Source organism: Ranitomeya variabilis, chromosome 2 (assembly GCF_051348905.1).
Source record: "Ranitomeya variabilis isolate aRanVar5 chromosome 2, aRanVar5.hap1, whole genome shotgun sequence".
NCBI classification, from domain to species: Eukaryota; Metazoa; Chordata; class Amphibia; order Anura; family Dendrobatidae; genus Ranitomeya; species Ranitomeya variabilis.
Window position 1 is genome coordinate 908,062,380 of NC_135233.1, and position 22,214 is coordinate 908,084,593.

The 22,214-nt window shown below is 42.5% G+C and overlaps 1 protein-coding gene across 3 annotated transcripts in view; it reads left to right on the plus strand.

The window, feature by feature from the left end:
• The window catches only part of PLD1 (phospholipase D1), a 327,109-nt gene that overhangs the window by 196,762 nt on the left and 108,133 nt on the right, over window positions 1-22,214 (plus strand). For all 3 annotated transcript variants that reach the window (XM_077290541.1, XM_077290540.1, XM_077290542.1), the window contains one exon: window positions 19,659-19,844. In XM_077290541.1, the coding sequence (XP_077146656.1) occupies window positions 19,691-19,844 (154 nt within the window). In that variant the 5' untranslated portion in view covers window positions 19,659-19,690. The remainder of the gene's footprint in view (window positions 1-19,658; window positions 19,845-22,214) is intronic.

Here is a 22,214-nt window from a genome sequence, read left to right on the forward strand (position 1 = left end):
CAATGTTGACATGAAAATCCTCATATACCATCTTGGAAATGGAGCAACGCAGAAATAAATTCTCACTTCCACGAGATGGACACTCTGGAGATCTTATCCTCTCTATATATCTGGAAATGAATAGTCATGATGTTTGTAATTCTTTAATTGCGGAAGTGATAGATTGTACCAATGACAAGTCATGATTGATGTTATCTTTTTACCACTGTTAATATAAAAATCTTTATTAAAAATGGATATTAAAAAAAAAAATATATAGGGATTCAGGAAAGGGGCAAACACTTTTTCAAACAGTGTAGGTTTCAATTTTGTTCAGGAATGTTTGATAAGCTTTTCTTACTTTGACATTACAAGACTAATGTTTATATAGCACCAGGTTTGTCATTTTATTGATAAATTGTTCAGCTGTGCCAAGTGTCCTCAGGCTGTGCATTGTACAGAGGCTGAAGGTATCAATATTCTGTTAATATTTTTTAAGCCTAAAGATAACATTGTTAAAAGTTTGATGTGAAATAATATTATAGCAACTGTTTAAGAATAAACATTGTATGACCTTCTGACACCTCCCTAGAAGGAGGCCATGTTTCCAATAGACAGTTTTGTAGCTTCTTTGCTAAGCGCCTGTGGGTATCGGCCGTCCTGTATGGGCGACTGATTTGATCAAAGTGGTCAAGTAAAAACTAGTGTATTCTTAGGTTTGTATGTAGACAAATAGTAATGCAGATATTTGTTTCAATTTTATCATTTTTGTAAAATGTAAGCAAAAAAAAGTGAAAATTTAAATTATACATAAAAAACAAATGAACTAAAAACAGTTATGACACTAGCTTGCAAGAAAGCAACAGTGACCATCAAAATAAAGACGGTGCTGTATGCTGGCTCATGTGGGTATCTGTGGCGTCACCAGGGCAACTTCGTGGCCTTATATGTGGGGCATCTATGATCATAAAGGAGCACTATGACTGGCATCAGGGATATATGATGTCATTGGGGCATAGGTGACTGACCTCAACTTGGAATACAAAAAAAGAGAAACTAAAGATGGCTACGCAACAAACGCAATAGAGTTTAGCTAAAAGACCTTTTCAAGCTGTTCAGGGCTTCATAGAAAAGCAAGTGACTACAGAGAGAAGACATCAACTGTGAGTCATTGCGTTTAGGTGTGTTTTTTGCTGCTCTCTTTTTAGCACATATAAACATTGATGCTATGCAGCCCAGACTTTGTAATAGCAATGTATTCACATGTGTGGTTGGAAAAATTAGTCATTGTATAATGGTGTTATCCAGTAAGAGTATGTCACTATGTTGGTGATATTCTGCCATTATATTGTCACTACAGACCTACTCCTTACATAGTAGTATAATTTGGAGGTATGACATAGTTTCTTTGGTCATCTTGGAAAAAGCACTTTTGACTATAGATTGATAATGTGTTGTCAGGAAACAATTAACTATATATTTAATAATAATCTTTACTTTTATATAGCACTAACATTCTGCATTGCAGTTTGCACACATTATTATTGCTGGTCCCGATGGGGCTCACAATCCAAGTTCCCTATCAGTGTGTCTTTGGAATGTGGGAGGAAAAATGGGGAGAACATACAAACTTCTTGCAGATGATGTCCTTCGTGGGATTTGAACTCGGGACTCCAACGCTGCAAGGCTGCAGTGCTAACCACTGAGCCACCGTGCTCCCCATTTTGCACTTTTGTGACTCCTACAGCTTTACATGAACAGCTGACATGTGCCCGTAATAGGCGCGGATGGAATCTCGATCCGCCCACGCCTATTAACTAGTTAAATGCCACTGACAAACTCTGACAGCGGCATTTAACAAGAGCTTCCGATCATGCGGCTGGAAATGTGCTCAATAGTAACCCCTCCAGACCCCAAGTTTTTGGGCTATACAGTGGGTACGGAAAGTATTCAGACCCTTTAAAATGTTTCACTCTGTTTCATTGCAGCCATTTGGTAAATTCAAAAAAGTTTTTTTTTTTTTTTCTCATTAATGTACACTCTGCACCCCATCTTGACTGAAAAAAAACAAATGTTGAAATTTTTGCAAACTTATTATTAAAGAAAAACTGAAAAATCACTTGGTAATAAATATTCAGACCCTTTGCTTAGACACTAATATTTGTCACATGCTGTCTATTTCCTTGTGATCCTCCTTGAGATGGTTCTGCTCCTTCATTGGAGTCCAGCTGTGTTTAATTAAACTGATAGGACTTGATTTGGAAAGGCGCACACCTGTCTATATAAGATCTCTCAACTCACAGTGCATGTCAGACCAAATGAGAATCATGAGGTCAAAGGAACCGGCCGAGGAGCTCAGAGACAGAATTGTGGCAAGGCACAGATCTGACCAAGGTTACAAAATAATTTCTGCAGTACTCAAGGTTCCTAAGAGCACAGTGGCCTCCATAATCCTTTAGGCTATGTGCACACATTGCAGATTATTTGCGGTTTTTTAGCGTTTTTGCGCTTTAAAAATGCTATAAAACCGCAAATAATATGCATACATTAAGCATCCCATCATTTTTAATGAAATCCGCAATTTCTGTGCACATGATGTGCGTTTTTCCGCATGAAAAACGCATTGCGGAAAAATAATGAACATGCTCATTAATTTTGCGTTTTTTTCGTGGTTTTCCCACTGTCTAATGCATTGGAAAATGTCCGGAAAAAACGCGCAAAAATGCGCAAAAAAAGCGCAAAAAAACGCATGCGGTTTTCATGCGGAAATCCGGCAGAAATGTACGGATTTTCACAGGAATTTTCTGCATGAATTCCTTAACGTGTGTAGGGGGCCTAAATGGTAGAAGTTTGGGTCCACCAGAAGTCTTCCTAGACCTGGCCATCCAGCCAAACTGAGCAATCATGGGAGAAGAGCCTTGGTGAGAGAGTTAAAGAAGAAACCTAAGATCACTGTGGCTGAGCTCCAAAGATGCAGTAGGGAGATGGGCGAGACTTCCATGAAGTCAACTATCCCTGCAGCCCTCCACCAGTCAGGCTTTTATGGCAGAGTGGCCCAATGGAAGCCTCTCCTCGGTGCAAGACATATGAAAGCCCACATAGTTTGCTAAAAAAAATACATGAAGAACTCCCAGACTATGAGAAATAAGATTCTCTGGTCTGATGAGACAAAGATAGAACTTTTTGCTGATAATTCTAAGCGTTATGTGTGGAGAAAACCAGGCATTGCTCAAAACCTTCCCAATACAATCACAACAGTGAAACATGGTGGTGGCAGCATCATGCTATGGGGGTGTTTTTCAGTTGCAGGGACAGGAGGACTGGTTGTCATTGAAGGAAACATGGATGCGCCCAAGTACAGAGATATCCTGGATGAAAACCTCTTCCAGAGTGCTCTGGACCTCAGACTTGGCCGAAGGTTCACCTTCCAGCAAGAGAATGACCCTAAGGACGCAGCTAAAATAACAAAGGAGTGGCTTCAGAACAACTCTGTGACCATTCTTGACTGGCCCAGCCAGAGCCCTGACCTAAACCCAATTGAGCATCTCTGGAGAGACCTGAAAATGGCTGTCCACCAACGTTCACCATCCAACCTGACGGAACTGGAGAGGATCTGCAAGGAAGAATGGCAGAGAATCCCCAAATCCATGTGTGAAAAACTTGTTGCATCATTCCCAAGAAGACTCAGGGCTGTACTAGCTCAAAAGGGTGCTTCTACTCAATACTGAGCAAAGGGTCTGAATATTTATGACCATGTGATATTTCAGTTTGTTTTTTTTAAATAAATTTGCAAAAAATTCTATTTCTGTGTTTTGTTTTTTTTTCAGTCAAGATGGGGTGCAGAGTGTACAATAATAAGAAAAAATAATTGACCTTTTTTGAATTTACCAAATGGCTGCAATGAAACAGATCGAAAAATTTAAAGGGGTCTGAATACTTTCCCGTACCCACTGTATCTTTTACCAGAGAAATGTTCATCTTTCTCTACTTATTAAACCGATTTTCCATCACAATCTAAACTCTTCTGGTAAACCGCTAAAATCGTTCTTGTTTAAGAGAGAGGCTATATGCCCACGTTGCAGAAATGCTGCAGAAATGTCCGCAGCATTTCCGCAACTTCCTGCGGAATTCGCATGCATTTTCCACAAAACACAAGCGTTTTGCAAGTTTTTTTATCTTGCAGAATGCTTGCGTTTTCCAAGCAATTTGAAGCATCGCTTGGAAAAGTGACTGACAGGTTGGCATGCATAGTGACCAACTTTTTACTATTGATGCTGCCTATGCAGCATCAATAGTAAAAGATAGAATGTTAAAAATAATTTTGAAAAATTATGGTTATTTTCACCTTCCACGGCCCCTGATTACCTCAGCGGCGCTCCCGGTACGGTCCGTTCCCAGAGATGCTTTGGGTAAGGACCTTTGTGACGTCACGGTCGCGTGACCGCGACGTCATCCCAGGTGATAAGTACAATGCATCCCTGGGAACGAAAGTCTCTGCGTGCACTGCTGAGAGGCGGGCGGGGGCCATCAGAAGGAAGGTAAGTATATACCTACCTTATATACTCGAGTATAAGCTTGAGATTTTCAGCCCTTTTTTTAGGCTGAAAGTGCCCATCTCAGCTTATACTCGAGTCATTGTCCCAGGGGGGTCGGTGGGGGGGTAGGGGGAGCGGCGGCTGTGACATACTGACCTGTTCCTGGCCGGGTCCCTGCATCTCCGATGGTCTCCGGACGCTGACAGCTTCTTCCAGCATTGAGCGGTCACATGGTACCGCTCGTCACAGTAATGAATACGGACGCAACTCCACTCCCATAGGGGTGGAGCTGCATATTCATTACTGTAATGAACGGTACCGGTGACTGCTCAACTCTGGAAAAAGCTGTCAGCGCCCGGAGAAGACCATCAGGGAAGCTGCCAGGGACCGCGCCAGGAGCAGGTGAGTATAATGTGGAGGGTGAGCAGCATTGCGCGATATTCACCTGTCCTCGTTCCACCGTCGGGCGCCGCTCCGTCATCCGCATCCTCTGCTGTGACGCTCAGGTCAGAGGGCGCGATGACGTGGTTAGTGCGCCCTCTGCCTGAACGTCAGTGCAGAGGATGCTGAAGACGGCGCGGCGCCCGGCGGTGCAACGAGGACAAGTGAATATTGCAAGTGCTTGAGCGACGAGAGGTGAGTATGTAATTTTTTTTTTTTTTTTTTTTAAATCGCAGCAACAGCATATGGGGCAAATATCTCTATGGAGCATCTTATGGGGCCATAATCAACATTTGTGCTGCATTACATGGGGCAAATATCTCTATGGAGCATCTTATGGGGCCATAATCAGCATTTGTGCAGCATTATGTGGGGCAAATATCTCTATGGAGCATCTTATGGGGCCCTTATTAACCTTTATGCAGCATTATATGGGGCATATATTATTATGGAGCATCTTATGGGGCCCATCATAAACTGTATGGAGCATTATATGGGGCTCCTGATTTAATATGGATTTTCAAACACACTTAACCTACTGATATCTCAATTAATTTTACTTTTATTGGTATCTATTTTTACTTTTGAAATCTACTGGTAGCTGCTGCATTTTCCACCCTAGGCTTATACTCGAGTCATTAAGTTTTCCCGGTTTTCGGCTTTTACTCGAGTATATACGGTATTTTTTATTTTAATTCTTTTTTTTTACATGAATATGGATCCCAGGGCCTGGAGAAGAGTCTCCTCTCCTCCAGATCCTGGGTACCATCTGCACATGAAGCGCTCACTTTACGCATAGCCACATGCGTAAAGTGAGCGTTTCAATGCAATCCTATGGCTGTGGAATCGCCGCGATTCCTCAGAAATAATAAACATGCTGCGGATTTTACCGCTATGTGATTCCGCAGTGGGAAAATTCTCAGCATGGGCACATCAACTGCAGAATCCCGTAGGATTGCATGGTGATGCGTTGTTTTTTTTTAAGAGTTTCCGCTGCGGCAAAAAACGCAACGTAGGCACACAGAAAAAAAGGTACTGTCGCTTCACAGAAAGATCAGATCACAGCTGCCTATTAAAATCTGTTACGGTAGGGAACATAATTGGAGAACAGGTAGAGGGAGACGCGCGCACACCTTATGCTGCAGATTACTAGTGTTTATCACCCCTGTGCTGTATGCACAGCTACACTGCTCAGTGCAGCTGTGTAATTTGGTCCATGCTGCTGCTTCTAAATGTGTGCTGCTTAGAAACTGGAGTGGGAGATGTCATAACAGTTAGAAACCACTAGATCAAAGAGAAAGGAAGATTAGTTAGAGCCTGCAGTGGGGAACACTGATGAAACATGCAGGATGCAATTCATATAATGATGAGAAATGTTGTTTTTGCTCAAACACATCACATGTCGGGTGCCGGTGTATGGAGCTAGCATCTCTTTGTATCAGCAGTGACAAGAGCTCCAATAGCTGCTGTTTAACCATTTAAATTCTGCTGTAAATCATTAACGGCAGCATTTAAATAGCGCGATCACCATTGTGCACACACACCTGATCCCATCAGCCCCTATCAGCATGGTACGTAGGTACAGAGCGTAAAATATGGCAGCAGGCCTCACTATAGGTGTGGCAAGTACAGTTGTCAAATTGGACTAGTAAACCAAGCAAAAACAAACATGCACTTTACTGCTTTAGAAATTTTTTTGTTTGTTTTACAAAATTAAATCTCTTACTAAAAATGACAAAATAGTAAATGATATGTAGGTACACAACCAAAAAGCCAAACCCTGAAACAGGGCGCTGTAGTGGTATGGTGTGTGCTGATGATTATTTTTTTCATATCGGTTTTACAATTGTTTGTGACACGCACATTTTGTAAGGTTAAATGTCTAAATTTTAGATGGTTTTTCTTTCACAACTTTAAAAAATAACTTTTTTTTTCCTTTACTAAAACAATTGCACAAAAAAAATGCAAAAACATGCTGCAGTTGCTTTTGACAAGCTAACACACCCTCTCTCACTCAGGACAGATTGTTTTCTGTGAAAACTATTATCCTGCCTGGCTTCTGCTTCATATTACATTAATAATGAAGAAATGTGTCATTTAAATGCAGCAGGACTAATGCCAGCTACACCATATTACTGATCAGTGCGGCTCAGCTGATGCCACCTCTGCTGTCTCTTCACCATCCCTCCCCATCATTTGAGCCTCTGGTATTCACAGACTACTACTCTCATTTGCTTCATTGCTGCAGATATACAACCGCTTATTGTCTGGTGTATTAGTCTAATGTTTTCAGATTTTCTCTTCCTATTTCTAAGCTATGAGCTCGATCTTACTTCACTTTCCTGAAATTACCCTAAAATAGCTGCTGAATTCAGTGTCTATTCTCTTATATAGGCTAAGATGGTCTATCGTGATTGGCTGCACTATACCTAGTGATATGACGGCTGCAAGGCATTATGGGAAAGCCCATGCGATCGCCCCTATGGGTGTATAATACAGGTGATCTGATAGCTGCTAATGCGCATGCGCCGGCGGCGTCATCTTGCTAGAGAAGAAAATCCTTTTAAACCTCCTAAACATGCAAAACAATGTTTTACTCTGTGTAATAAATTCATCAGATAAACCGTAATGTCAACATCAAATTTCAAAAGATAAAAGTATCTTTCCTGCAGCAGCTGCTATTTCCCTGCAGTGTATTGCTCTGCTTGTCTGTGACAGTGTCATATGATAGATGGTATTTGTACAGTTTTTCAGTAGTCCTTACATGCTTTGTGTCATGCTCACCCAGGGCAGAGCGCAATCATTTTTCTTTATTTCTTTCATAAGGATTTTGTTGTCTTTTGTGTGTTCAGTACAAAGGTTAACTGCTTGCCTTTTGTAACATTTATATTCTCTTATCGATCCTATTCTCTACTAGGTCTTCTCAGAAACTGAATGTCAGGTGGTTTTATTACTTAGTCGATCTGCTGCTTCCCTGTCCACCTGTCTTTTCCTCACCTGGTACTATTATTAGGCTATGTGCCCACGATCCAGAACTAGCAGCTCTTTGGACACAGTGTATGTTTGCGGCATCCAAAGCGCTGCCTTCTATTGAATGCAGGTGTTCACTGAACCATGCGGATTCACCACAGTCAATACATTTCTATTGATTACATTTCTGTTGCAGAGACAAGCGTCTCTGCAAGGGAAATTGACATAGAATCATAGAATGTTGGAGTTGGAAGGGACCTCCACGGTCATTGTGTTCAACCCCCTGCTCAATGCAGGTTTCACCAAACCATCTCAGACAGATGTCTGTCCGGCCTCTGTTTGAAGGCTTCCATTGAAGGAGAACTCACCACCTCACGTGGCAGCCTGTTCTACTCATTGATCACCCTCACTGTCGAAAAACTTTTTTTTCAAATATCTAATCTGTATCTTCTCCCTTTCAGTTTCATTCCATTGCTTTGTGTTTCCATGTGCAAATGAGAATAATGGTAATCCCTCTACACTGACATCCCTTCAGATATTTGTAGACCGCTATTGAGTCTCCTCTAATCCTTCTTTTTTGCAAGCTAAACATTCCCAGATCCTTTAACCATTCCACGTAGGACATAGTTTGCAGTCCGCTCACCATCCTGGTAGCTCTTTTTGGAACTTCCTACAGGTTTTCAATGTCATTTTTATAATGTGGTGTCCAGAACTGGACACAGTATTCCAGATGAGGCCTGACCAAGGTGGAGTAAAGAAGGATAATTACTTCACGTGTTCTAGACTATGTTTCTCTTAAGACGTCCTAGAACGGTTTGCCTTTTTTGCTGCAGCATCAGAAAAATCTTGCATTTCTCCCTGTTAAATACCATTTTATTAGTCGCTGCCCATTGTTTAAGCAGATCTAGATCCATCTGAATCCTTTCTCTGTCTTCTCTAGTGTCAGCTATCCATCCTAGCTTTGCTTCCTCTGCAGATTTAATTGGTTTACCTTCAGTTTCATTATTTAGATCAGTGTTTCCCCAAACTCCAGTCCTCCTGGACCCCAACAGGTCATGTTTTCGTGTATAAGCCAAAATTGTGCTGAAAATCTCGGCTTATAGACGAGTATATATGGTATTTATAAAAATATCAGACATTTGACACAAATTTTCAAAACTTTGAAGGGTTTATACTGTTAATCCAAATGGTCATTCCACAAAACCGTTAATAAATACAATTTCCCTTATGTCTGTCTTACATCAGCACCATTTGTAAAATATTCTGAGATTTTGTTTAGCAGGTTTAAAAAAAAAAAAAAAAATTGGCAGCAATTTCTCATTTTTTTTAATTCATGAACATTTACAAAACTTATTTTTTTTATGGGCCTATCAAGTTTTAAAGTGACTTTAGGTGGTGCTATACATGGGAAAACCACCAAAAGTGATGATTTAAAAACTGCGCCCCTCAACATATTAAAAACTGCAGTAAGGTAGTTTATTAACCCTTCAAATACATTTCAGGAATTAATGCAAAGTGGTATGTCGGGAATGAAAAATATTTTTACCATTTAAAATGTCAACTTCTGAACACACTATAGCCAGCAAAGTTTGAGGCCTTAATGGGTTGTGAATTTTGCTTGGTCTTCCAGACCTTAACTTGACCTCCAACTGTTACTGTTAACTGCCGTTTCTTAACACCTTTCCGACATAGGGCGTAATAATAAGCCGATGTTTGACACCCTCCCTTTGATGTGGGCTCTGACGGTGAACCCACATCTGTTTAGGCACGTCAGCTGCTTTAAACAGCTGACATGTGCCGCTAAAAGCAGCAGGAGGAATCTCGATCCTTCCGCAGCTGTTATCCCATTAAATGCCTCTGTCAAACTCTGACAGTGGTATTTAACATGCGCTTCCGGAAAGGCTGCCCATCGTAGCCTGTGTCACATGACCGCGGGTCGCCAATGGGTTGGCATGACAACCAGAGGTCTCCAGCAGACCTCTGGTTGTCACTGCCGGATTGCTGTGAGCACCACCTGGTGGTCGACGCTCATAGCAAGTAAGCAATTTTGCTACATGGCAGCACAGTGGCTCATTGGTTAGCACTGCAGCGCTGGAGTCCTGGGTTCAAGTCCCACCAAGGACAACATCTGCAAGGAGTTTGTATGTTCTCCCCTTGTTTGCGTGGGTTTCCTCTGAGTACTCAGGTTTCCTCCCACATTCCAAAGACATACTGATAGGGAATTCAGATTGTGAACCCTATTGGGGACCCCGATGATTATGCAAATCGTAAAGCGCTGCAGAATATGTTAGCGCTATATAAAAATAAAGATTTATTATTATTTACTACATGCAGGCGATCTGATCATCACCTGTATGTAGCAGAGGTGACCAGGTTATGGCAGCTTCTAGTCTCCCATGGAGACTACTGAAGCATGCCAAAAGTTTAAAAAAAATATATATATTAAAAAACAAATACACAAGTACAAATCACCCCCCTTTTGCCCCACTCAAAATAAAACAATAAAAAGCAAACATACAGTACAGACCAAAAGTTTTGACACACCTTCTCATTTTAACATTTTTCTGTATTTTCATGAAAATTGTACATTCACACTGAAGGCATCCAAACTGTGAATTAACATATGTGGAATTATATACTTAATTTCAGTGTTTTCACACTTTTTTGTTATGTCTGATGTGGCGCCCCTAGGGGTATTTGCCACAAAAATAGTTATTGACACCAAATACAAATACTAGAATAGCAAGACTGCACTACCATCTCCGGCCAGAAGGGGGAGCTCCAGAGACTCCCCTTGATCTATTCTGGTCTGAGAAAAAGACTGGCAGTTGGGCTGAGGAGCTGAAAGTGAGAGGTCGTATAACTGAACTCCTAACAGCCCTATGACGGATTATAGGCCCGTAATACCCATAGTAGGAAAAGAGGAGTAGAGAAAAAGGACATTGTGAGAACCGGGTAGCAATAATCACTACCCATAATAGGCGCAGAGACGGATCCGGATCCGTGGCTATATTCATTATATATAATACAGCAACCGGAAGGACGTGAGGTGATATCGGCTTCACCAGGGTAAGACGCAGCAACAGACACAGAGTTTAGCGGTACTCCCAGAGGGGGTAAGCCGACAAAAAGGACTCGGGTTGTCCGTCGAACTAGAGCATAGAAGAGACAGATTGGGCCGGCAGCCAGTTCACATACAGCAGCAGGGCCATACAGAAACTGCGCATAATAAGAGGTGGAAATCCTAACAGGGTCAAAGTAATTTCAGAGTTCTTATACAGACTCCGGTGACAGGGTTGGTCACAAATCCCTTTTTGTTGAAGTAAACTGGTTAAACGTTTCAGCGCCTCAGTCTTTCATTTGGACAATAGCCATCAATCCAGGATCGGGGTCATCACAGCTGAGAGGACCTGCTGCTGATCAAGTAAGTGTCTGTTCTTTCATGATATCCCTTATACTGTGCATCGCCTGAGGCCACAGCACCGGGTCAAGCCACTAGTGACATCCCCCTCAAGAGCGGACCTCATTGATCTGGTGCTGGGTACCTCGGTCTCCCGGGCGTTTCACTTATATTCTAGATTTTTCAAAGTAGCCACCTTTGGCTTTGATGACTGCTTTGCACACTCTTGGCATTCTCTTGATGAGCTTCAAGAGGTAGTCACCGGGAATGGTCTTCCAACAATCTTGAAGGAGTTCCCAGAGATGCTTAACACTTGTTGGCCCTTTTGCCTTCACTCTGTGGTCCAGCTATCCCCAAACCATCTCGATTGGGTTCAGGTCTGGTGACTGTGGAGGCCAGGTCATCTGGCGTAGCACCCCATCACTCTCCTTCTTGGTCAAATAGCCCTTACACAGCCTGGAGGTGTGTTTGGGGTCATTGTCCTGTTTGAAAAATAAATGATGGTCCAACTAAACGCAAACCGGATGGAATAGCATGCCGCTGCAAGATGCTGTGGTAGCCATGCTGGTTCAGTATGCCTTCAGTTTTGAATAAATCCCCAACAGTGTCACCAGCGAAGCACGCCCACACCATCACACCTCCTCCTCCATGCTTCACGGTGGGAACCAGACATGTAGAGTCCATCCGTTCACCTTTTCTGCGTCGCACAAATACACGGTGGTTGGAACCAAAGATCTCAAATTTGGACTCATCAGACCAAAGCAGATTTCCACTGATCTAATGTCCATTCCTTGTGTTCTTTAGCCCAAACAAGTATCTTCTGCTTGTTGCCTGTCCTTAGCAGTGGTTTCCTAGCAGCTTTTTTACCATGAAGGCCTGCTGCATAAAGTCTCCTCTTAACAGTTGTTGTAGAGATGTGTCTGCTGCTAGAACTCTGTGTGGCATTGACCTGATCTCTAATCTGAGCTGCTGTTAACCAGCGATTTCTGAGGCTGGTGATTTGGATAAACTTATCCTCAGAAGCAGAGGTGACTCTTGGTCTTCCTTTCCTGGGGCGGTCCTCATGTGAGCCAGTTTCTTTGTAGCGCTTGATGGTTTTTGCCACTGCACTTGGGGACATTTTCAAAGTTTGCCTAATTTTTCGGACTCACTGACCTTCATTTCTTAAAGTAATGATGGCCACTCGTTTTTCATTACTTAGCTGCTTTTTTCTTGCCATAATACAATTTCTAACAGTCTATTCAGTAGGACTATCAGCTGTGTATCCACCAGACTTCTGCACAACACAACTGATGGTCCCAACCCCATTTATAATGCAAAACCTGACAGGGCACACCTGTGAATTGAAAACCATTCCCGGTGACTACGTGTTGAAGCTCATCAAGAGACTGCCAAGAGTGTGCAAAGCAGTCATCAAAGCAAAAGGTGGCTACTTTGAAGAACCTAGAATATAAGACATAATTTCACTTGTTTCACACTTTTTTGTTAAGTATATAATTCCACATGTGTTAATTCATAGTTTTGATGCCTTCAGTGTGAATGTACAATTTTCATAGTCATGAAAATACAGAATAATCTTTAATTGAGGTGTGTCCAAACTTTTGGTGTGTACTGTACACATATTTGGTATCGTCTCATTCAGAATCGCCCGATCTATCGATATAAAAAAATGAACCCGATCTCTAAACGGCATAACAAGAAAAAAGTCAAAACGCCAGAATTACATTTTTTCGTCCCCGCAACGTCAGCTCGGCACGCATGAAATAAGCCCTCATCCAACTCGAGATCACGAAAAATGGAGACGCTATGAGTATCTGAAAATGGCTCAATTTTTTTTGTTTTTATAAACTTTGTTTTTTTTTCACTACTTAGATAAAAAAGAACCTAGCCATGTTTGGTGTCTATGAATTCTTAATGACCTGGAGAATCATAGTGGCAGGTCAGATTTAGCATTTATTGAACCTAGTAAAAAAGCCAAACAAAAAACAATTGTGGAATTGCACTTTTTTGCAATTTCACTGCACTTGGAATTTTTTTTCCCCTTTTGCCAGTACATGATATGGTAAAACTAATGGTGCCGTTCAAAAGTGCCACTTGTCCCACAAAAAGCAAGCCCTAGAATGGCCATTTTGACCAAAAAATAAAAAATGTTATAGAAAAAAAACTTGGCACTCAAGGAGCAATTGTGTGAGAAAAAAGTTCAATTTATTATGCATCTAATAACATCGTTAAACGTTTTCGGTCCTGGTATGGACCTTCGTTAGTACTGGCTCCGTTGCAGAAATTGTAATTTCCAGTATAAATGTCCTGTAGTCTAGGGACACTCCTAAAGAGACTCTGGATGCCGGGAGGGGAACCCGTGTATGCAAGCACGTGGCGGTGGGCGAACTTCGTCACTGAGGATGGCGCTTGTCTTGGTGGAAGCTCATTCCTTGCGTGATGCTCCTCTATGCAGCTGTCACCACTGACAGTGGTGTCAGATGGGTTAAATACCCGCGATCGTTGCTGGCACTGATCGTGGGCATTGCTGCAGGGTGTCGGCTCTCACACAGAGCTGACACCTGCACCCGATCGCCGCAGTGCTCTGTTATGATCCTTAGTGGCTGAGGATCACAGAATGAACTAGCTAAGTTACTGAACATAGAACAAGCTCTAGGGAAGTGGTAACTGGACTGACCGCAAATCTGATCCTAACCAAACACACTGAAGGTAGCCGGTGAACGTGCCTAAATTCCTGGACGTCTCGACGCAGCCTGAGAAACTTGCTACCCCTATAGAGAAAGTAAGACCTCACTTGCCTCAGAGAAATGACCCCAAAGATATAGGAAGCCGCCAACAAATAATAACGGTGAGGTAAGGGGAAAATACAAAACGTAGAAATGAAAACAGATTCAGCAAATGAGGCCCACTAATACTAGATAGCAGAAGACAGACAGGGAACTGTGCGGTCAGTAAAAAACCCTATACAAAATATCCACGCTGAGAATTCAAGAACCCCCACACCAACTAACGGTGTGAGGGGAGAAACTCAGCCCCCTAGAGCTACCAGCAAGCAAGGAAATAACATATTAGCAAGCTGGACAAGGACAAATAAATAACCAAGGAACATATTGAACACTGATGATCAAAAAATGAACAAACAGAAAACTTAGCTTCTCTTGGAGAGACTGGTAACAAAGGTAGGCAGGAGAGATCAAAATAGCACTGAATACATTGACAGCAGGCAACAACTGATAGTCCAGGTGAGCTAAATAGGAAACCAGCTAACATAACGAGACAGCTGATCCAGCCTCAGACCTGCAGAATGACACAAAGAGCCACCAGAGGGAGCCCAAAGACAGCACTCACACAGTACCACTTGTGACCACAAGAGGGAGCCCAAAAACAGGGTTCACAACAGTGCTCACCGTGAGGCCGCACGATCATGTCGCCGTATATATACTGCTGTTTGCGGGATCACAGCTCCCACAGAGCAGTATATGTATGGTACATGTCGGGAAGGGGTTAAATATTTGTTTATTAAACTTTTGGATTAACAATCAGCACTGTAGGTGTTAAGTAAGAAAAATGAATCATGAAAAACACGAATTACATAATAATTGTGCACACAGTGTAAAGGCACATTGAGTTGAGTTTTCTTATGAATTTATGCAAATTTTGAGAACTAATGAACGTCTGTTCATAAAATTACCGACTATCTGTAAGCCGAATGGCCATTTGAAAACAACCGTCAATCGTAATTGTATGCCCATAGAATGATCAGTATGTGTGCATAGATTACCATTGTCATCAGCAGGGCATCAGCTGTTTACACAAGTCAATGTGCTGCTGAGAGCAATGATTTTAATACTGGCATGAACTGTCAGAGAGACCCAGCGCCTGCCCACTGCAGTACTTTGCTCTGCCCAGGGCAGATCCGTACACCTGCGCAGGAGCACGATGCCGGGGAACCTGTGAAGCAAGCAGGAGGGCAGCATCGTAAGAAGATGGGAGGCACCGGACCCGGACCTGCGACACCCATCAGACCGGACTGCCCTGCAGGTAAGTATAACAAGACTTATTTTTCTTATCTTTCAGGTCGGATCGGGGGCATATCTACAGCGTTATACTGTAGAATTCGTTATATCCGACCTGAAAGGCGGTGGCTGTATAATTGTGATTACAGAACACAGAAGCATAAAACAGCAATGTTTTGCCAGTCTTGCGTTATACATTTTAGGAAGACCTGTATGCCAAAATGTCCTCATTTTATTTCTGTGCACTGAAATAGTATGTCAGAACCGAGAAGTCTTTTTTGTAGTGTTTCTTATTGTCCTGGGTAAGAAACTACGTAGGTTGTATATTTAGAGTGTGGAGCAGCACTTGGGCCCTCCTGCATTCATTGACACTTGGCATCTGCCCAACCTTGCCAATGCTAACCGCAGCCTTGACCTTTGTGCTTATGAACCAAAGAAGATATTATGGCCTTAGATTCTTTTGATAGTGTTATCAATAGAGCGATAAGTGTCTACAATTACAACCTTGAGGAAGTTTATTATGGAATAGTGAGTAACAGGATCTGTGGGCGCCATGAGATTCAATATATAGATTTTCTTTATAATGACACTTGAATTGGGCAATATTTTTTTTTATTTTAGTTTCTGTGATTTTTGTTACGTTCTCTAGCATACTTTAGATACATTTTAGGACAGATTCCAAAAAAGGAGATGGCTTTTCCTTTAGGGTACCCTGACACCAGCAGGATCTTGTCGACGTAATCTAGTGTTAGTAGAATCACAAACCTAGATACCAGTATGAAGTGACAAAAAATAGCCGGAGCCTAAAGGTACCGTCACACTAAACGATATCGCTAGCGATCCGTGACGTTGCAGCGTCCTCGCTAGCGATATCGTTTAGTTTGACACGCAGCAGCGATCAGGATCCTGCTGTGATGTCGCTGGTCGCTGAATAAAGTCCAGAACTTTAAGGTACCGTCACATTAAGCGACGCTGCAGCGATAGCGACAACGATGCCGATCGCTGCAGCGTCGCTGTTTGGTCGCTGGAGAGCTGTCACACAGACCGCTCTCCAGCGACCAACGATGCCGAGGTCCCCGGGTAACCAGGGTAAACATCGGGTTGCTAAGCGCAGGGCCGCGCTTAGTAACCCGATGTTTACCCTGGTTACCAGCGTAAAAGTACAAAAAATAAACAGTACATGCTCACCTGCGCGTCTCCCAGCGTCTGCTTCCTGACACTGACTGAGCTCCGGCCCTAACAGCACAGCGGTGACGTCACCGCTGTGCTTTCACTTTCACTTTAGGGCCGGATCTCAGTCAGAGCAGGAAGCAGACGCTGGGAGACGCGCAGGTGAGCATGTACTGTTTGTTTTTTTTACTTTTACGCTGGTAACCAGGGTAAACATCGGGTTACTAAGCGCGGCCCTGCGCTTAGTAACCCGATGTTTACCCTGGTTACCAGTGTAAAACATCGCTGGTATCGTTGCTTTTGGTGTCAAACACAACGATACACGGCGATCGGACGACCAAATAAAGTTCTGGACTTTATTCAGCGACCAGCGACATCACAGCAGGATCCTGATCGCTGCTGCGTGTCAAACTAAACGATATCGCTAGCGAGGACGCTGCAACGTCACGGATCGCTAGCGATATCGTTTAGTGTGACGGTACCTTTATTTGGTCGTCCGATCGCCGTGTATCGTTGTGTTTGACACCAAAAGCAACGATACCAGCGATGTTTTACACTGGTAACCAGGGTAAACATCGGGTTACTAAGCGCAGGGCCGCGCTTAGTAACCCGATGTTTACCCTGGTTACCAGCGTAAAAGTAAAAAAAACAAACAGTACATGCTCACCTGCGCGTCTCCCAGCGTCTGCTTCCTGCTCTGACTGAGATCCGGCCCTAAAGTGAAAGTGAAAGCACAGCGGTGACGTCACCGCTGTGCTGTTAGGGCCGGAGCTCAGTCAGTGTCAGGAAGCAGACGCTGGGAGACGCGCAGGTGAGCATGTACTGTTTATTTTTTGTACTTTTACGCTGGTAACCAGGGTAAACATCGGGTTACTAAGCGCGGCCCTGCGCTTAGCAACCCGATGTTTACCCTGGTTACCCGGGGACCTCGGCATCGTTGGTCGCTGGAGAGCGGTCTGTGTGACAGCTCTCCAGCGACCAAACAGCGACGCTGCAGCGATCGGCATCGTTGTCGCTATCGCTGCAGCGTCGCTTAATGTGACGGTACCTTAAGTGCGGTAAATCAAAGCACTTGGGGAACATTTAAATAAGACTGTAGTTTTTATGCCAGCATTATCTAAATTTGTTAGAGTAATATACAACAAATATGCTAAGAGTCTCGTACCTGTCTGTGAGCCAAATAGGCAACAGCTCTATAGCAGCTCTGGGTTGGCCTTTTTTTCAAAAAAACAAACGTGCCCCAAGTTTGTGAGCCCCTTTTTTTTTCTGAATTGTGTCACAAGCTGAATTTAAAATTTCTCCATTTTGCAGTCAGCAAAACCTTTTTTTTTTTTCTACGTGGTAAACATGCAGATTATCGGCCTAAAATCTAATTTCAGTTATAACAGTGTAATTAATGAAATTTACAATGGAAATATGTAGAACTTTCACAAAAGATGTGGCAATTGATCTGTGGCCAGTCTACAGCCTGTGCCTTTTTTTCCCCCCTTTATAATAAAGTTGAATTTGTTAAATGAACCTTTGCAACAAGTGCTCAATGTGTGAATCCAGATTTGGGGGCAGTTTATAGGTTTGTTAACATCTAGGATTGAAGTACTCGTTCCAGTGGTTAATTTTTATTTTGTAGGTATGATATTGTGTCTTTTTGCCTTATTTGTTTAGCATCCAGTACAATCTGCTGATGGGTTATAAATAAATCATACGTTGGCAAGCCTTTCACTTTTGTTCCCATTTTTATCCTGCGTGCGTGCGTATGATCTAATTTGTGTTTCTAAGACACTCTGTGGATTTAGCTAAAGGTGAGCTACAAGGCAACATCCACACATTAAAGAAGCTGTCCATTACTTGGACAACTCCTTGCCATACCTACAATAACATGAAAAAGCTTATTCTCTCCTCCTGTTCCAGCGGTGTCGGCACTCGCTCCCCCGGGTCCTCGTGTGGTTATTGTGACATGTGACCCCGGCGCCCAATCAGCGCTGTGTCACTGTCCCGCCTTCGGACAAATTGAACATGAAGAGGAAGTCCGGGCTGCAGCTGATCTCTGACTTCATGTTCATTTTGTCTGAAGGCGGGGACAGTGACGCCAGCACTGATCGGGCATCGGGGTCACGTGTCATATCAAACGCTCGGGAATCCAGGATAGAGCGCCGGCACAGGAGGCGACAGTAAAAAATTTTTATTTTATCAGAGCCGAGCGTGGGTTATGAGAAGGCTTTGTCCTAGTAGCGGATGACCCCTTTCAATATAGTTGTATTGGGTTATTAAAGGTTTTCTCCAACAAATAATGCATTATTTCATTTAATTTTCTTTCTTATAAATTGATGAATATTTATTTTAAATTTTTTTTAAAAATGGCTGCCATCACATTACTGAACACAAAACGCATCCTAAACACACAGCAGGCCATGGAGTAGAGAAAAGCTCCTGCCTTCTGTGGCCGGTGGAGAGACAGGAGAGAATATTAGTATATTAAAGCTGAGATAACCTCACAGCTGAAGCACAGGCAGCTAGGTCAGAAGTTGTGAGGAGGACGGACTGGGCAGGGTGAAAGCTGGAAGAGATGTTGCTTTCGAACATGGGGTATACTTTGAGTAGCAGCATTTGCACTCTATTAGAAAATGACATCTCCCACAGCCTGTGTCTCATCTCTTCCCTCCTGCACCTTCCCCCTTTCTCCCATACCTCGCCTCATCAAGGATTGGAGTAAAATGGGTTAAATCTGCGCTGCCTGCAGAAAAGTTATGAGGAGTCAGGAATCCAAGAATGCAATTTATTGGTCAACGTGTTATGAAGTGTCACACGCCTTCATCCAGACAAACCACAGCGATGGCATGCTTTGCCAAACATGAGCTTCTGTCAACTCCCTTATTACCGATGACTGTAAGAAATGTTAAAGCAGATTTCCATATGTATCTGATGATCCTGACTTACTTTACCTTTATTTCTGTGGTCAGCTTACCTGGGATGATTTTATTAGGAAGTGGCGGATACCGGCAGGAGTCATTTGAGGGCAAAGGGGATTTATGTGCGAGACTGGGGATAGTCCTTAAATGTAAACCTATAAAAAATGCATTCCTTTTTTTTTTCAAAATTAAAAACTGGTATGCACCCTAAATCATTGCTGATCTTTTGTATTTTCCACAGGCCCCTGTGTTAACAGGCTGTTAGTGCACAAAATGTCACTGAGAACCGAAAGAAAACTAGATTCGTCTACATTGGAGAAGATTGCTGCAGACATGAGTAATCTCATTGAAAGTCTTGACACCAGTGAGCTCCATTTCGATGGGGAAGAAGTGGACTGTGATATTGTCACGGACCCCAAAACGAGTGGTAAGTTCTCCCCGCTACATAAAGATCTGCTCTTACAAAGCCGATTTACAAGCACAGAAGCATTACTCTAGAAAGGATTGCTAGATATCATGTATTGAGGTGCTGTTTTCTAGTATGCGGATGACAGAGGGAAAAGGGAATGTTGTGCCACCTCATATTACAATTTAAACAAAATGTCTGGTATGACTATATCAAATGTTACTTTTATTTAAGATTTTTACAATAAGAGCAATTAAAACGATTAAACCTAACAATTTACTGTGAAAATCCAAGTGGGAATGATGCTGTGTTAGTACAAAGTTCAGTGTCATTCCCGCGTGTAAAGCCATTACTCGGTATAGGATAATGGTTTCACCTGCCAGTCCTAATGTTATGGCCCCAATGCCAAGTTTAAAATCATTGTACTAATGAAGTGGTGCAAGGTGTCTTAGGCCTCTTTCAAGTTTTTAGTTTGTTTTTGTTTTCCTTGAATATATTGTTTTCTTAAATATGGAAAAACCATAAGTGTGTTTGATCTAATTTACACCACTTTTTGGTCCACTTGTCCACTGCACCCCCCATTTTACTTCAAATTTTTTGAAGAAAAAGTCCATCTTATAGTCTGAAAAATCCGGTAATAAATTGAGAATTCACGTTGGCACGTAATTTAATTTTACATAAGAGAGCGATTTTGAAAAAAAAGTATAAAAATGAGCATAAGTGTGGCCCAAGCAAAAACTTAAATGCATCACACCTTTTAAAATAAAAGTTTAACATGTGAAGAGTATATTTGTATGTGTCGCCATTTTGGATGAGCTGCAACTTTTTCTTTTTTTCTTTGATACAGTGGGGCAAAAAAGTATTTAGTCAGTCAGCCATAGTGCAAGTTCCACCACTTAAAAAGATGAGAGGTGTCTGTAATTTACATCATAGGTAGACCTCAACTATGGGAGACAAACTGAGAAAAAAAAATCCAGAAAATCACATTGTCTGTTTTTTTAATCATTTTATTTGCATATTATGGTGGCAAATAAGTATTTGGTCAGAAACAAAATTTCATCTCAATACTTTGTAATATATCCTTTGTTGGCAATGACAGAGGTCAAACGTTTTCTGTAAGTCTTCACAAGGTTGCCACACACTGTTGTTGGTATGTTGGCCCATTCCTCCATGCAGATCTCCTCTAGAGCAGTGATGTTTTTGGCTTTTCGCTTGGCAACACGGACTTTCAACTCCCTCCAAAGGTTTTCTATAGGGTTGAGATCTGGAGACTGGCTAGGCCACTCCAGGACCTTGAAATGCTTCTTACGAAGCCACTCCTTCGTTGCCCTGGCGGTGTGTTTGGATCATTGTCATGTTGAAAGACCCAGCCATGTTTCATCTTCAATGCCCTTGCTGATGGAAGGAGGTTTGCACTCAAAATCTCACGATACATGGCCCCATTCATTCTTTCATGTACCCGGATCAGTCGTCCTGGCCCCTTTGCAGAGAAACAGCCCCAAAGCATGATGTTTCCACCACCATGCTTTACAGTAGGTATGGTGTTTGATGGATGCAACTCAGTATTCTTTTTCCTCCAAACACGACAAGTTGTGTTTCTACCAAACAGTTCCAGTTTGGTTTCATCAGACCATAGGACATTCTCCCAAAACTCCTCTGGATCATCCAAATGCTCTCTAGCAAACTTCAGACGGGCCCGGACATGTACTGGCTTAAGAGGTGGGACACGTCTGGCACTGCAGGATCTGAGTCCATGGTGGCGTAGTGTGTTACTTATGGTAGGCCTTGTTACATTGGTCCCAGCTCTCTGCAGTTCATTCACTAGGTCCCCCCGCGTGGTTCTGTGATTTTTGCTCACCGTTCTTGTGATCATTCTGACCCCACGGGGTGGGATTTTGCGTGGAACCCCAGATCGAGGGAGATTATCAGTGGTCTTGGAATGTCTTCCATTTTCTAATTATTGCTCCCACTGTTGATTTCTTCACTCCAAGCTGGTTGGCTATTGCAGATTCAGTCTCACCAGCCTGGTGCAGGGCTACAATTTTGTTTCTGGTGTCCTTTGACAGCTCTTTGGTCTTCACCATAGTGGAGTTTGGAGTCAGACTGTTTGAGGGTGTGCACAGGTGTCTTTTTATACTGATAACAAGTTTAAACAGGTGCCATTACTACAGGTAATGAGTGGAGGAAAGAGGAGACTCTTGAAGAAGAAGTTACAGGTCTGTGAGAGCCAGAAATCTTGATTGTTTGTTTCTGACCAAATACTTATTTGCCACCATAATATGCAAATAAAATGATAAAAAAACAGACAATGTGATTTTCTGGATTTTTTTTTCTCAGTTTGTCTCCCATAGTTGAGGTCTACCTATGATGTAAATTACAGACGCCTCTCAT